A 14,344-nucleotide genomic window follows, 5' to 3' on the forward strand; every position below is an offset into this window, starting at 1 on the left:
TTACTTCATGGATGTAGAGCGTGGTGCATATTCAAAAGTTTATGCGTCTTCCGGTCTAGGTTTTCCAGTTCAGCCAAAGTCAATAATTCCAGCTGGGTAGCATATTACTGGGACTGTCCATGTATTAATAATGGCTTTAATTATATTTCCAGCATTCAGCTTTGATTTTAGTATTTTGCGGACTCTCCTGATGTATTGCTTTTGCATTGACTCTTTGACTTTGTAACCGTCATCCTTTGCTTGTGCTTTCATAATACTTCCGTTTCCCAGTTTTATTCCTTCAATTTGCAGTTTGCAAATTGTTAAAAAAAACATTTCAAACACAAGGAACAATATAAACACACATACAAACACAAAACTGAAGAACAGAAACAGCAAGGAATGCAAACCTGGAAACAAGGAAAAGGGAGAAAAAGGGGGAGCCAGTCGTCTTTGCCAACAGCCTTGGTGAAGAACCCCATCTTTGGGACCCTTTGAAATACAGTAGAGTAGGGGGGGCTGTTCAAATCTATTAAAAATACAAATGAGGGGGGAAGCAAACTACAGAAAATGTACAGAATTATCTGTGATTTTGTCCCCGTGAAAAAGGGTTATTTTAACCCGAAGAAGGCTCAGAGAAGCCTGGAGGAGAAAGAGACTAGCGGTAGTCCTCAACTTACAACGGTTCATTTAAGGACCATTTGAAGTTACAACGGCACTGAAAAAAAGTGACTTATGACTGTTTTTCACACTTAACGACCGTTGCAGCATTCCCCACGGTACCAGCTTGGCAACTGGTTCACATTTACGACGGTTGCGAGTGTCCCAGAGATCATGCGATCTCCTTTTGCGACCATCTGACCGTGGGGAAGCCAGATTCACTTAACGACCGTGTGACTAACTTAACAACTACGGCGATTCGCTTAAGAAGTAAAGGTAAGAAAAGTTGCAAAATGGGGCGAATCTCACTTAACAAATTTCTCACTTAGCGGCATAAATTTTGGGCTCAATTGTAGGTTGAGGACACTATGTGCAGAAAGTTTTTCGCTCAGGACCGGAATTGAACATTGCAATTACGGTCGTAACTTGGGCTGGTTGTAAAAACAGGTCACCCTGTGACTGGATTCAATTTTAGGACCTTTTTTTCCCACCGCGATCGTTAAGCAGAGGTGACCATCGTTAAATGAACCCATTAGTTGCTATGGGGCAGTTTTTCCCCGGAACAAGAAGTAAAGGCTGGTTTCCAACAAAAACGTCGTAAGTTGCGGGTCATGTGACCGGGGCACTACGAACAGCCATAAATACAGGCTCCTAACTGAGCACCCAAAATGAGGTCATGTGACCACGGGAAAAGGCATTTGTTACTGGGTCATAAGGAGGTGTGTTGTTTTTTTAGGGGGAGTGTCCATCAAAACTTTTAATGGTCGCTAAGCGACCAGACGTAAGTCGAGGACTCACTGTATAGTTTCACAAAAGACGCAGAGTGGTTTGTACGGTCACTCTCTTTCTATCAAGTTGCTTATTATCAGTGATTACTAAGCGCTCTCTGTATTAGGTTGGTTTGTCTAAAGCACATTATTTTTCCTTTGTGAAAAAAAGGAAAGGATTTGGGAGTTAAGCTTTATGGGTTTTGTTGAATACAATCCAGAGACCACCCAACTTCAAACAATTCTTGAGGGGCTTTTTTTTTGTTGTTAGCTGTGAAGTCCTGTCCGACCCATCGCGACCCCATGGACAACGTTCCTCCAGGCCTTCCTGTCCTCTACCATCTTCTGGAGTCCATTTAAGCTCACGCCTACTGCTTCAGTGACTCCATCCAGCCACCTCATTCTCTGTCGTCCCATTCTTCTCTTGCCGTCTACCTTTCCCAGCATGAGGCTCTTCTCCAGTGAGTCCTTCCTTCTCCTTAGGTGGCCAAAGGATTTGAGTTTCAGCTTCAGGATCTGGCCTTCTAAAGAGCAGGCAGGGTTGATCTCCTCCAGGACTGAACAATGAAGTAAACCAGGCATACTACTTCAAAAGGGTTTCTCTGAAGCGTATGTGCTTGTCTTTATCATATTCAAATACCAGTTCTTATTTAGAGGTATGTTGGCCTGGTTTGGACCTAAATACTCAGTGCAATGAAACCTCCTAGTTACAAGATCATGGGAACTCTCATATCTGGAGAATAAATATATATATACTGTGTATATATATATATATAAAGCAGAAAAATCACTTGTTAGGCGCAGACTGAAAATTCTTTTCATAATCTCTGGTCATAATAGCTTACCTTACGTAGCAAATCATTTTATTTATTTACATAGACTTTTCCTTGGAAACATAATTCATATTTATGTTCTTGATGGTGGTGGAAACCCTGTTCACCTTCTGTCCATTGACTCAGTGGGTTAGGACGCTGAGCTTGTCGATCAGAAGGTCGGCAGTTTGGCGGGTCGAATCCTGAGTGCCGCGTAGCAGAGTGAGCTCCTGTTACTTGTCCCAGCTTCTGCCCACCTAGCAGTTCAAAAGCACGTAAAAATGCAAGTAGAAAAATAGGGACCACTCCGGTGGGAAGGTAACAGCGTTCCGTGCGCCTTTGGCGTCTAGTCATGCCGGCCACATGACCACGGAGACGTCCTCGGACAAGCGCTGGCTCTTCGGCTTTGAAACAGAAATGAGCACCGGCCCCTAGAGTCGGAAACGACTAGCACGCATGTGCGGGGGAACCTTTACCTTTACCTTTACCTTTAATTTCATCGGAACCCAGAAACTATAATAGAATTTCTGATGACAAACGAGAATTAATGCAGGGTCTTGATTCCTAGTTAAGCATGAAACCATAGGCTTTCCTCTTCAGATGGAATTAACTGCTCTAGTTTGCCCCCGTTCTGTATGTTTTGCATTGCTGCATACAAAAAACCTGGAGAGGCAATAAATGTCCTCTGTCTGGTAAGCCATGGTTGAGTGTTGGTTTACTAGAACTGAGCTATAGCTATTGGTGATGAAGTTTTCTGTGTCTTGCATACTTCTGGATTGGTTGACATTTTTAAAAATTGCTTACTATTGTAGTGTTTATTGGAGGTGGTGACCCTTTGAGAGCTGTATGCAATAAATTTCATTTTAATGTATGCTGATTAGTGTACATTCAAAGTGACAATAAAGCTTATTCTATTCTATTCTATTCTATTCTATTCTATTCTATTCTTCTATTATTCTATTCTATTCTATTCTATTCTATTCTATTCTATTCTATTCTATTCTATTCTATTCTATTCTATTCTATTCTATTCTATTCTATTCTATTCTATTCAGGCAAGGGTGAGAAATCTTCCTGATTCCTTAATAATTGCAATTTCAGTACAGGTATTCCTCAGCTTACAACCATTTGCTCAGTGGCCGTTTGAAGTTAACAACAGCACTGAAAAGAATGACATGGCTGTTTTTCACACTTAACGATCACTGCAGCATCCCTACAGTCACATGATCTAAGTTCAGATATTTGGTAGTTGGTTTATATTTATGACGGTTGCAATGTCCTGGGGTCATGTGATCACCTTTTGCAGCCTCCTGTCAAGAAATGTTTACGGGGGACACCAGACTCACTTAATAACTGTTAGAAACTTAACAGCTACAGTCATTTGCTTAACTGTGGCAAGAACGGTCGTAAAATGGGGCAAAACTCATCTGTCTCGCTTAGCAGTAGAAATGCTGGGCTCAATTGTTGTAAATTGAGGACTCCCTGTAGTAGTAGTAGTAGTAGTAGTAAGTAGTAGTAGTAATAATAATAATAATAATAATAATAATAATAATAATAATAAGTAGTAGTAGTAGTAGTAGTTGGAAGGGACCTTGGTGGTCATCTAGTCCAACCCCTTGCTCAGGCAGGAAACCCTCTACCATTTCAGACAAATGGCTGTCCAGTCTCTTCTTAAGAACTTCCAGTGCCTTGTAAGAGAAGCATTCTGTAAGTTGAGGGTCATCACACAGCTACCTGGATCTCTTTCCTAGGTTACTGCATGTCCGGAATGGCAACTGTAAATACCACTTGGGAGAAGAAACCTTCAAATTAGCACAGTCTTATATGGAAAAACTAGCAGAGCACGGCCAGCAAGCCAACAAAGCTGCACTCTACGGGGAGCTGTGTGCCCTGCTTTTTGCAAAGAGTCATTACGATGAGGTGAGTCTAGGTAATATCACTAGCACTGATGAGGTTACCTAGTTGGGGTAATGACGTGTCTGCAAGAAAGCCACCAAGCTCAGAGATCAGCAAGGACCCCTCATGTCAACCCTGAGCTACAAATATTCTCCTTTATTAGTATTTGTGCGTTTGTTTGTTTATTAGATTTCTATCCCAACTTTATTATTTCGCAAGTCACACAAGGTGGCAAATATGTATCCTCCTCCTGTTTCCCCACAAAACAACCCTGTGAGGTGGATTGGGCTGAGAGAGACTGACTGGCCCAAAGTCACCCAGCTGGCTTTCCTGCCTAATATGAGAGTAGAACTTGTCGTCTCCTGGTGATTGAGCCAAACTCATCCAGCCAGCTATTATACATAGGGTGGGACTAGAACTCACAGTATCCTGGTGATTGGCTCAAAATCAATCAGCTAGCTTTCATACCTAAGGTAGCACTAGAACTCACCATTTCCTGGTGATTGGCTCAGTCACTGAGCCAGCTTTCATGCCTAAAGACAGGACTAGAACTTGTCTCCTAGTGATTGGCTCAAAATCAATCAGCTAGCTTTCATGCCTAAGGTAGGTCTAGAACTCATAATCTCCTGGTGACTGGCTCAAAGTCACCCAGCCGGCTTTCATGCCTAAGGTGGGACTAGAATTCACTGTCTCCTGGTGATTGACCCAAACTCACCCAGCCAGCTATTATACATAGGGTGGGACTAGAACTCACCATCTCCTGGTGATTGGCTCAAAATCAGCTAGCTTTCATGCCTAAGGTAGCACTAGAACTCATAATCTCCTGGTGACTGGCTCAAAGTCACCCAGCCAGCTTTCATGCCTAAGGTGGGACTAGAACTCACCGTCTCCTGGTGATTGACCCAAACTCACCCAGCCAGCTATGATACATAGGTGGGACTAGAACTCACCATCTCCTGGTGATTGGCTCAAAATCAATCAGCTAGCTTTCATGCCTAAGGTAGGACTAGAACTCATAATCTCCTGGTGATTGGCCCAAACTTACCCAGCCAGCTATTATACATAGCTTGGGACTAGAACTCACAGTATTCTGGTGATTGGCCCAAAATCAGTCAGCTAGCTCTCATGCCTAAGGCAGGGCTAGAATTCACAAGTCACCTGGTGATCGGCCCAAAGTCACCCAACCAACTTTCATGCCTAAGGCAGGACTAGAACTCGCCATCACCTGGTGATTGGCCGAAAGCCGTCAGCTTTCATGCGTAAGGTGAGAGTAGAATTCACAATTGGCTGCAGCTTCCACTTCTTTCCAGTAACACCCCCAAGTTTTAGTTGTCTTCCCTCCGACAAATAATTCTGCGCTGTCTGGAGGAGCCCGACTCCCATCACACTTCCGTCAGCGAGAGTCACCTTGAAAACAATTAGTGCAGTCCTGAAAATAGCTTCTGCATTCAGAACGATTCTCTTGGCTTTGTGTTTGACAATAAGGCAGCCTGGGTTGTGCTGATGGGGCGATTGTGGGGACTGAAGTTCAGCTTCTCCAAAGGTGCCACTTAGTGGAAGACCATTGTAAAAATGTTGGGTGTGACCAGCATGTGTTTCTTTTAAATCAATGTAGCCTTAGTAAAAAATGTTTTTCCAAACTTTTGTTGTGTGCCTCATAGGCTTACAAATGGTGCATAGAAGCAATGAAGGAGATCTCGGTTGGCTTGCCTGTAAAAGTAGTAGTGGATGTTTTACGACAAGCTTCAAAGGTAAGTTGAACAATTACTTATATCAGGGGTCCTCAACCTGGGCAACTTTAAGGCTTGTGGACTTCAACTCCCAGAATTCTGGGAGTTGAAGTCCACAAGCCTTAAAATTGCCAAGGTTGAGGACCCCTGACTTATACGTCGCTGAAGAGGACAGGAAACAGGACCATTTTTCTTTGAGGATAGAGCCTATGAGAACCAGATTTTTTGAGAGAGAAAAATAAATATTTGCAAAATTCATAAAACTCTTCCCAGAGGCAGAGGGAAGAATACAGGTAGTCTTTCACTTACGACCCACAATTGAGCCCAAAATTCATGTTGCTAAGTGAGACATTTGTTAAGTGATCTTTGCCCCGTTTTACCACCTTTCTTGCCACAGATGTTAAGTGAATCGCTGCAGTTGTTAAGTTAGTAACGCAGTTGTTAGGTGAATCTGGTTTTCCCATTGACTGCGGTTGACGGAAGGTCACAAAAGGGGATCACATGACCCTGGGACACGGCGACTTTCATAAATATGAGTCCGCGGGCAGGCCTCCGAATTTTGTTCACAAGATCATGGGGATGCCCCTAAGTGTGAAAAACGGTCCAAAGTCACTTCTTTCAGCGCCACTGTAGCCTTGAACAGTCACTAAATGAACTGTTGTAAGTCGAGGACTACCTGTACCTGAACATTGGCCCTCTGCCTGCGTCATGGTTCCGACAGATGAAACTCTTCAAAAGAACTTCGAGGCATTGTTTTCCTTAAAGACTCTTTATTTTGAGTAGCATAATATCGACACTTACATAATCGAAGCCAAAAACTGAATTCCCCTCCCCTGCGCACAAAGTAGCAAAGCACAAGTCCCTCCTCCAATTAACGGTCATAAATCACATTCCCCAATTAGCTTGAAAAAGTGCAAGCTTCCTCTCCATTTCTCCAGCCCACCAATTCTTTATCAGCTCTGAGCTCAGTGACCTTGATTCTCAGGCTAAGTTTAGTGTTGTTATGTCTAGCTGGACTCTCATTCACATCCCCCCCCCCTCCCAGCATCATCTAACTTTAAAAGCGAAAAGGAAAAGATGGCTACAATTCCATCTGTCGTCAATGCGAAAACATCCGATGTTAGCAGCGTTGACATCCCACACACACTGTAGTTCAGATCACAGGTTGAATTTTAGGAGCTCATTCTCGGCAAGGGGGACAGCAACGAGAAGACAGGCCTTTGAGTATCTGTAGAGTCTTAATTTCTTCCGTCTGTTTTAGGCTTGCGTTGTGAAACGTGAATTTAAGAAAGCTGAGCAGTTGATAAAACATGCAGTGTACCTAGCACGGTATGTAAACGTTCTCTTGGAATGCTCTAACATGTCAAAATCTTCTGGGAAGATTTTTGTGATGTACTTACCTGAGGTATTTTATGTTTTTAATCTTTCAGGGAGCATTTTGGAGCCAAACATCCTAAGTATTCGGACACTCTCCTCGACTATGGTTTTTATTTGCTCAACGTAGATAACATATGCCAGTCAGTTGCAATTTATCAGGTATGGCTTTGGTTTTGTAATTTATTGCAAGCCAGTAGCATACGTTGCAATCATTACGTTGCAAAGCTTTCTTCTCCCATTCCTTCTCTGCATGCCTAATTTTGAACGTAATCTCAAGTAGAGCAGAAGCTGGCAATCTGAGGCAAGACAGAAAAGAATAAAGGAAAAAAAATAAAATAGTATAAAAACAATATACAGGTAGTCCTTGACATACAACCACAACAGAGCTCAGAATTTACGTTGCTAAGCCAGGCAATTGTTAAGTGAGTTTTGTCCCATGTTATGGTTTTTTTTGGGGGGACAGTTAAAACGAATGAGTGCCGTTGTTAAGTGAATCAGTGCAGTCATTAAGCAAATCTAGTTTCCGCCATTACTTTGCTTGCTGGAAGCCAGCTGAGATGGTTGCAAATGGTGATCACATGGCCTCAGGACAGTGCAACTGTCATAAATACACGCCATTTGCCAAGTGTCCAAATTTTGATCACCTGGCCATGGGGATGCTACAATGGTCATAAGTGCAAAAAGCAATCGTACTGTTGTAATTTTGAACGGTCACTAAACAAATGGTTGTAAGTCGAGGACTACATGTGCTTTATGCAGTCCTCTACTCTTTGCAGCAGAGCCAAAAGATCAGCCTTCAATTAATTTGCCTATAGATACAGCTCGTTCCTCTTAGCCTTAGAAGAGCATGGGCTTTGCTATGATTTTTATTTACCTGCCCTTTATATAAAGGAGGTGGTTTGGGTTTTTTTGTTTCCGTTTGTGTCTCTCTTGAGTGTTGTGTAGATACTGTTTATCTCTGTGTGCCTGTCGATGGCCGCCACTCAGACAAATCGCAGACAAACAACATCTACGTAACTCTTCAAAAGAGACAATGGAAAAGCCAAAAAAGGAAACAAAAGGCCAAAACAGCTCCTTGCCAGCAAGCAATACCCAGAATAGGCCAGAGCAGGGGTTAGGCAACCTTGGCTCTTTTATGACTCGTGGACTTCAACTCCCAGAGTTCCTGAGCCAGCATGAGTCACCATGGAAACCTCTCCTTTTCTTCTCAACGTGGCTGGCTCAGGAATTCTGGGAGTTGAAGTCCATGAGTCAGAAAAAGGGCCAAGGTTGCCTACCCCTGGGTTAGAGATTACTGTTAACAATAGGCCAGCAGTCAAGAAGTAAACAGTACACCAGTCAAGGAACTACTAGTGCAGGAAATTAAGCAGCAGTTAACAAGCCCAGGCCAGAGCCACCAAAAACAGTCCCTCCAACGTTGACAGGGCAAGCAGTGTATATAAAATGAGAGCAATCCCCTGTTTTCCTGAAGGTAAAGCCTACCCCGATTTTTGGGGGTGGTCCTACCTTGATTTTTGGGGGTGGTCTTAATATAAGCCTTAAGCCCCAAAATAAGCCCTAGTTTCGGGGTGAGGCACATACCTAAAAATCAAGCTGGGGTGAGGGAGTGGATCTGCCCCCTGCGCCTCACACCCACTTGCTTTGCAGCCAGGCCTCTCCTCACCGGCCCACTTCTTCCGGGGCGTCTTCTGCAGCCAGGCCTGCATTTCTGGAAAGGCCACTGCAGCCGAGAACCGAGCGATGGATTGAATCCATAGCTCGGTATTCCTCTGCAGAGGCCTTCCGGAAAAGCCGGACTGTGAAATGCAGGCCCGAATGAAGCTGCTCCTTCGGCTGCAGAAGAAGTGGATCGGCTGGGCAGGTCTGTCGGTGCAGGAGGGGAGTAAAAAAAGACACTCCCCTGAAAATAATACCTGGTGCCTCTTTTGGAGGAAAAAAAAAAGACCCGGTATTATTTTCGGGAAAACACAGTAGCACTGATGATGTTAGCTAATTGGGTCTGCAAGAAAATCACCAAACTCAGAGAGCACCAAGGACCTCACATTTTAAAATAAATCATATAGTAGGTAGTATTAGTCTTCCTAACCGTTCTGACCATGGGATGGAGAAGAAAAGAGTGAGATTATAGCTTCACTTTTCCACGGTTACTTCCGATGGAAGACTTTAGCCTAGCCCAGAGATAGGCAACCTTGGGTCTTTTATGACTCGTGGACTTCAACTCCCAGAATTCCTGAGCCAGCATGGGGGAAACCATGGTCCCTTCATGACTCGTGGACTTCAACTCCCAGAATTCCTGAGCTGGCATGGCTCAGCAGGGAAACCTCTCCCTTTCTCCTCAGCATGGCTGGTTGAGGAATTCTGGGAGTTGAAGTCCACAAGTCTTAAAGTTGCCAAGTTTGGAGACCCCTGAACTAGGCCTTACACAGCTAAACTGGCTAAGCCAGGGGTAGGCAACCTTGGGCTCTTTTATGACTCGTGGACTTGAATTCCTGAGCTGGCATGGCTCAGCATGGAAACCTCCCCCATTTCTTCTCAGCATGGCTGGCTCAGGAATTCTGGGAGTTGAAGTCCACGAGTCATAAAAGAGCCCAAGGTTGCTTAGCCCCAGCCTAGCTAATTCCATTGGAAGGTTCCAAGTAAGGCTGTCTTTTCCCAAACTTGAAACAACTTTCCTTTTTTCCAGTCTTGTGTGTTTAAATAATAAGGCATGGCATTTAGGAAGCCACTACTATGTTAAAACATTCGGTACAAGAAGGTTGCCAATCCTAGGGTAAATGGGCAGGAGGATTCTGTTTGCAGCTAATCCGATGTTAAATATGTAAAAAAAAATAGTTTTGACTGCAAATTGAGTTAGTGGCTTAGATGTTTTGCACTAATCATTTCAGACAGCCTTGGACATCAGACAGTCGGTGTTTGGCGGCAAAAACATCCATGTAGCTACAGCCCATGAAGATCTGGCATACTCTTCTTACGTTCACCAATACAGTTCGGGAAAATTTGACAATGCACTGTGAGTACTGTATTCATTTAGGGCCCAAATGATTTTTTTTCTTTTATTTCAAAGTCTTATTTAGATGTTAGAAAAGCATGTTTTGCTGAGATAGTAAATTCCAGAATTCATGTCGCCCTTTTGCCACCATGAGAGAGAATTTCTCTTTATCCTACATCTTTTTTTACTGTTTTACTCTCTAAATTAAGGAGTTATAAAAATACTTAGCCGCCATTTGTTTTTTTTAGGTTTTGAGACACTGTGCTGTGCAAGTAGTCCTCAATGTACAACTAGTCTTTTAGCAACCATTCAAAGTTACAACAGCATAGATAAAAGTGACTGGCAGCTGGCCCTCAGACTTACAAGTATCCTTACAGTCACGTGATCAAAACATGGGCACTTGGCAACTGGCATGTATTTACGACAGCTGCAGCGCTCCTGGGCCAGGTCATTGCCATTTGTGACCATCCCAGCCAGCTTCCAACAAAGGGAGAAGCCGGATTCACTTAATGACTGCACGATTCACATACCGTATTTTCTGGCGTATAAGACGACTTTTTAACCCATGAAAATCTTCTCAAAAGTCAGGGGTCGTCTTATAGGCCGGGTGCTGAAACTTTAGGGACAGGGCTGGCTGGAAAACCTGGAGTGGATCTCCCATTTGGTCTGCGCAAGGAAAGCGGGACCAATTGGAGAAGAAGCTGCAGTCTGTGATTTTTTACAGGCTGGGGTCTGGGCATCTTTCCTTCTAAATTTGAAGAGCAGCTGCAGTCTATCCCAACTTGAAAGGCAGGTGGGGAATGCAGCAGCCAGAGCAGCTGCTTAGCTCTAAGGACACATTTGACTCAGGAACTGGGCGGGCTGGCTGGAAAACCTGGAGCAGATCTCCCATTTGGTCTGCGCAGCGAAAGCTTTAGAGTGAATTAGGAAAAGTTTAATCCACTTGCAGTGTTTTATGTTTACATGTTTGATGACAAACAGCCTTATGTTTATAAGTGACAGTTTTCCTACTAAGTACCTGCATGTCATAAGCATTTGAATTAAAATTACCGTATTAAAATCAAATCTGATGTTTTTTAATTTTTATTTGGTGTGCGTTGGAAGAGGGGTAGTCTTATACGGCGAGTATAGCCCAAACCCTATAATTTAACAGGAAATGTAGGGGGTCGTCTTATACGCCGAAAAATACGGTAACTACTGCCCTGATTCGCTTAACAAATCTACATAGGGCTGCCCTTGTATACCACATGGAAGCATCAACTGGCTCAGACTGCAGCTGTACAAGCAAATGATGGGCATGCCTCTCAATATGTGCATATAAGACTTCTGCTTCCTAAGCTGAATTGGTTACTAATTTGCTTCCGGGCACCATTCCTGGGGATTCCTGGAATAAATGGCATAGTGCAGCGTTATGGGTGGACTTCCAACTCCCAGAATTCTGGGAATTGAAGCCCACCCATCTTAAAAGCGGCCAAGAGTGAGTGAAAGGAACAGGAGAGGAGAGGAAGCACTGTATTTTTGCCACCATCAGGACCTATTCCTGGTTTCAAGTGGGAAAGTTGTGGCTTTTCACCAAGTCGCACTGATGGGGCCGGCAAAGTTCCAGGATAAAGACCAGGAGCTCAAGTGTCCCTCTTGGTTTTGTTTTTTTTTTTTTGATCTTTAGATTCCATGCAGAACGTGCGATTGGCATCATCACCCACATTCTCCCAGAAGATCATCTCCTGCTCGCCTCCTCCAAAAGAGTTAAAGGTATTACCTGCCATGGGAAGGAAACAGAAAATGGCTACTGATGGCTTTAGAGCAGTGATGGCAAACCTTTTAGAGACCGAGTGCCCAAACTGCAACCCAAAATCCACTTATGTGCCGTCAGGTGCCGGGTGGGCGTGGCCCATTGGGTGGGCATAGCTGCAGTGGTAACGGCAGACTGGGTGGGACTAAAAAGTTCAATCAATCAATTCCAACTTTGCGAAATCTTTTTTTCTTTTTTGAAATTGAATTGATTGAACCCTTTTTTTTTTGCACACAGCAGTGGAGGCCTAAAAGCGAAAAAGTTTTATAAAACCCAGTTGAAGGCCTAGGACTGGGGCGACGATGCGCGTGTCCACAGAGAGGGCTCTGCGTGCCACCTGTGGCACACGTGCCACAGGTTCGCCACCACTGCTTTAGAGAATTCAGCGCTCTGAGGAAACAGCGCTAATAGAGATAAGAAACACGCCTTTGTGAGTTCCTTGAACACGAGAGCTAGTTTGGTCTAGTGCAGGGGTAGGCAACCTCGGCTCTTTTATGACACGTGGACGTCAACTCCCAGAATTCCTGAGCCAGCCATTCCTGAGAGAAAAGGGGAGAGGTTTCCAAGCTGAGCCATGCTGGCTCAGGAATTCTGGGAGTTGCAAGTCCACGCGTCATAAAAGAGCCAAGGTGGCCTAGCCCTGGCCTAGTGGTTAAGGCTTGAAACTGGGAGACCGTGAATTCTGATCTCACCTTAGACATGAAAACCAAAGCGATCACTGGGAGACGGTGAGTTCTAGCCCCGCCTTAGACCTGAAAGTTAGCTGGGTGACCTTGGGCCAATCAACCAGGGGACGGTGAGTTCTAGTCCCGCCTTAGACATGAAAGCCAACTGGGTGACTTTGGACCAATCACCAAGAGACTTGAGTTCTAATCCCGCCTTCGGCATGAAACAGCGGACTGGGTGACTTCGGGCCAGTCAATCTCAGCCCAGCCCACCTCGCAGGGTTGTTGTGGGGAAATGGAAGGATGAAGGAGTGTGTATGTTTGCTACCTTGCCTTACTTATAAAGCAATAAAGGTGGGAGACAAATAAATGTGTCTTGGGAAGACCAGAACTGGACCCAAGGGCTGATTGTTGGAAGGCCTGTTAACATAGCTGAGGGGTTGTTAGGAAAAACAGCTGGAATGAGACAGCTGGCTTAAAGCATCAATTTGAAGTTATAGGACAGCGAGATGGCTAGTAGATAACTTACAAATCCCGGCTGCCAGCAATAAGAAGCACCCAGACTTGTAGCACATTCATTTCCTTATACTGTAAAGTATTTTTAACGTTTCTTTAGAAATCTGTCGGAATAGGTTGGCACCCTTAAAGTGGCAACCTTTCCCCCAGAACCTTTTCGTAAGGGCCCAGCTCTGCCCGGACTGAATTTCTCCAAATCATTTCCAAATTCCTGTTAACGATCGCCGGTTAAGATTTAAGCAATAGAAAAGATTTGTCTTCAGAAGCTTCGGAAGGAAATGTATTATGTATCTGAGAGCCCCCCACCTCCAGAGTCGCCTTATAAGGAGACGTGGGCAGCATAGAAATTTAGTAAATAATAAATAGTTTAGATCCGCCTTATAGGAGACATGGGCAGCATAGAAATTTAGTAAATAATAAATAGTTTAGATCCGCCTTATAGGAGACATGGGCAGCATAGAAATTTAGTAAATAATAAATAGTTTAGATCCGCCTTATAGGAGACATGGGCAGCATAGAAATTTAGTAAATAATAAATAGTTTAGTTCAGGGGTAGGCGACCTCGGCTCTTTGATGACTCATGGACTTCAACTCCCAGAATTCCTGAGTCAGCATAGCTATGCTGACTCAGGAATTCTGGGAGTTGAAGTCCATGAGTCATCAAAGACCCGAGGTCGCCTGCCCCTGGTTTAGATCATCAGCCATCAAAAGAACAACCACTGCCACTTTTGCATTCCAGGTAGTCCGCAACTGAAAGCCATTCATTTAGTGGTGGTTTGAAGTGACAGCGGCACTGGTGTTTTGCACGTACGACCGCTGCAGCATCCCCGTGGTCATGCGATCAGAATTCAGCTGCTTGATGACTGACTCGTATTTTACAACAGCGTCCTGGGGTCACGTGATCCCCTTTTGCGACCTCCTGACAAAGGCGATGGGGGAAGCCAAGATCGACTTTGCAGCCACGCGTTTACTAACTTAACCACTGTAGCCAGTCCCTTAGCAGCTGTGACAAGAAAGGCCGTGAAAGTGAGGCAAAACCTCATTTAACAACTGCCTCGCCTAGCGACAGAAATGTTGGGCTCCAGGGTGGTCCTAAGTCGAGGACCTGTAATATTACAGTTATCTGTGCAGAATATTCCGAGGGGGGAATCATTTCTGAAG

The 14,344-nt window shown here is 44.3% G+C and overlaps 1 protein-coding gene across 2 annotated transcripts in view; it reads left to right on the forward strand.

Annotated features, from left to right (window-relative positions):
* The window catches only part of APPBP2 (amyloid beta precursor protein binding protein 2), an 82,234-nt gene that overhangs the window by 33,262 nt on the left and 34,628 nt on the right, over nucleotides 1–14,344 (forward strand). For both annotated transcript variants that reach the window (XM_083379730.1, XM_083379731.1), the window contains exons 5-10: nucleotides 3,970–4,138; nucleotides 5,776–5,865; nucleotides 7,106–7,173; nucleotides 7,275–7,380; nucleotides 10,107–10,231; nucleotides 11,877–11,962. In XM_083379730.1, coding sequence (XP_083235856.1) covers nucleotides 3,970–4,138; nucleotides 5,776–5,865; nucleotides 7,106–7,173; nucleotides 7,275–7,380; nucleotides 10,107–10,231; nucleotides 11,877–11,962 — 644 coding nt within the window. The remainder of the gene's footprint in view (nucleotides 1–3,969; nucleotides 4,139–5,775; nucleotides 5,866–7,105; nucleotides 7,174–7,274; nucleotides 7,381–10,106; nucleotides 10,232–11,876; nucleotides 11,963–14,344) is intronic.

The sequence above is a fragment of the Vipera ursinii genome (genome assembly GCF_947247035.1).
Source record: "Vipera ursinii genome assembly, chromosome: 1".
In the NCBI taxonomy this organism is placed as follows: domain Eukaryota; kingdom Metazoa; phylum Chordata; class Lepidosauria; order Squamata; family Viperidae; genus Vipera; species Vipera ursinii.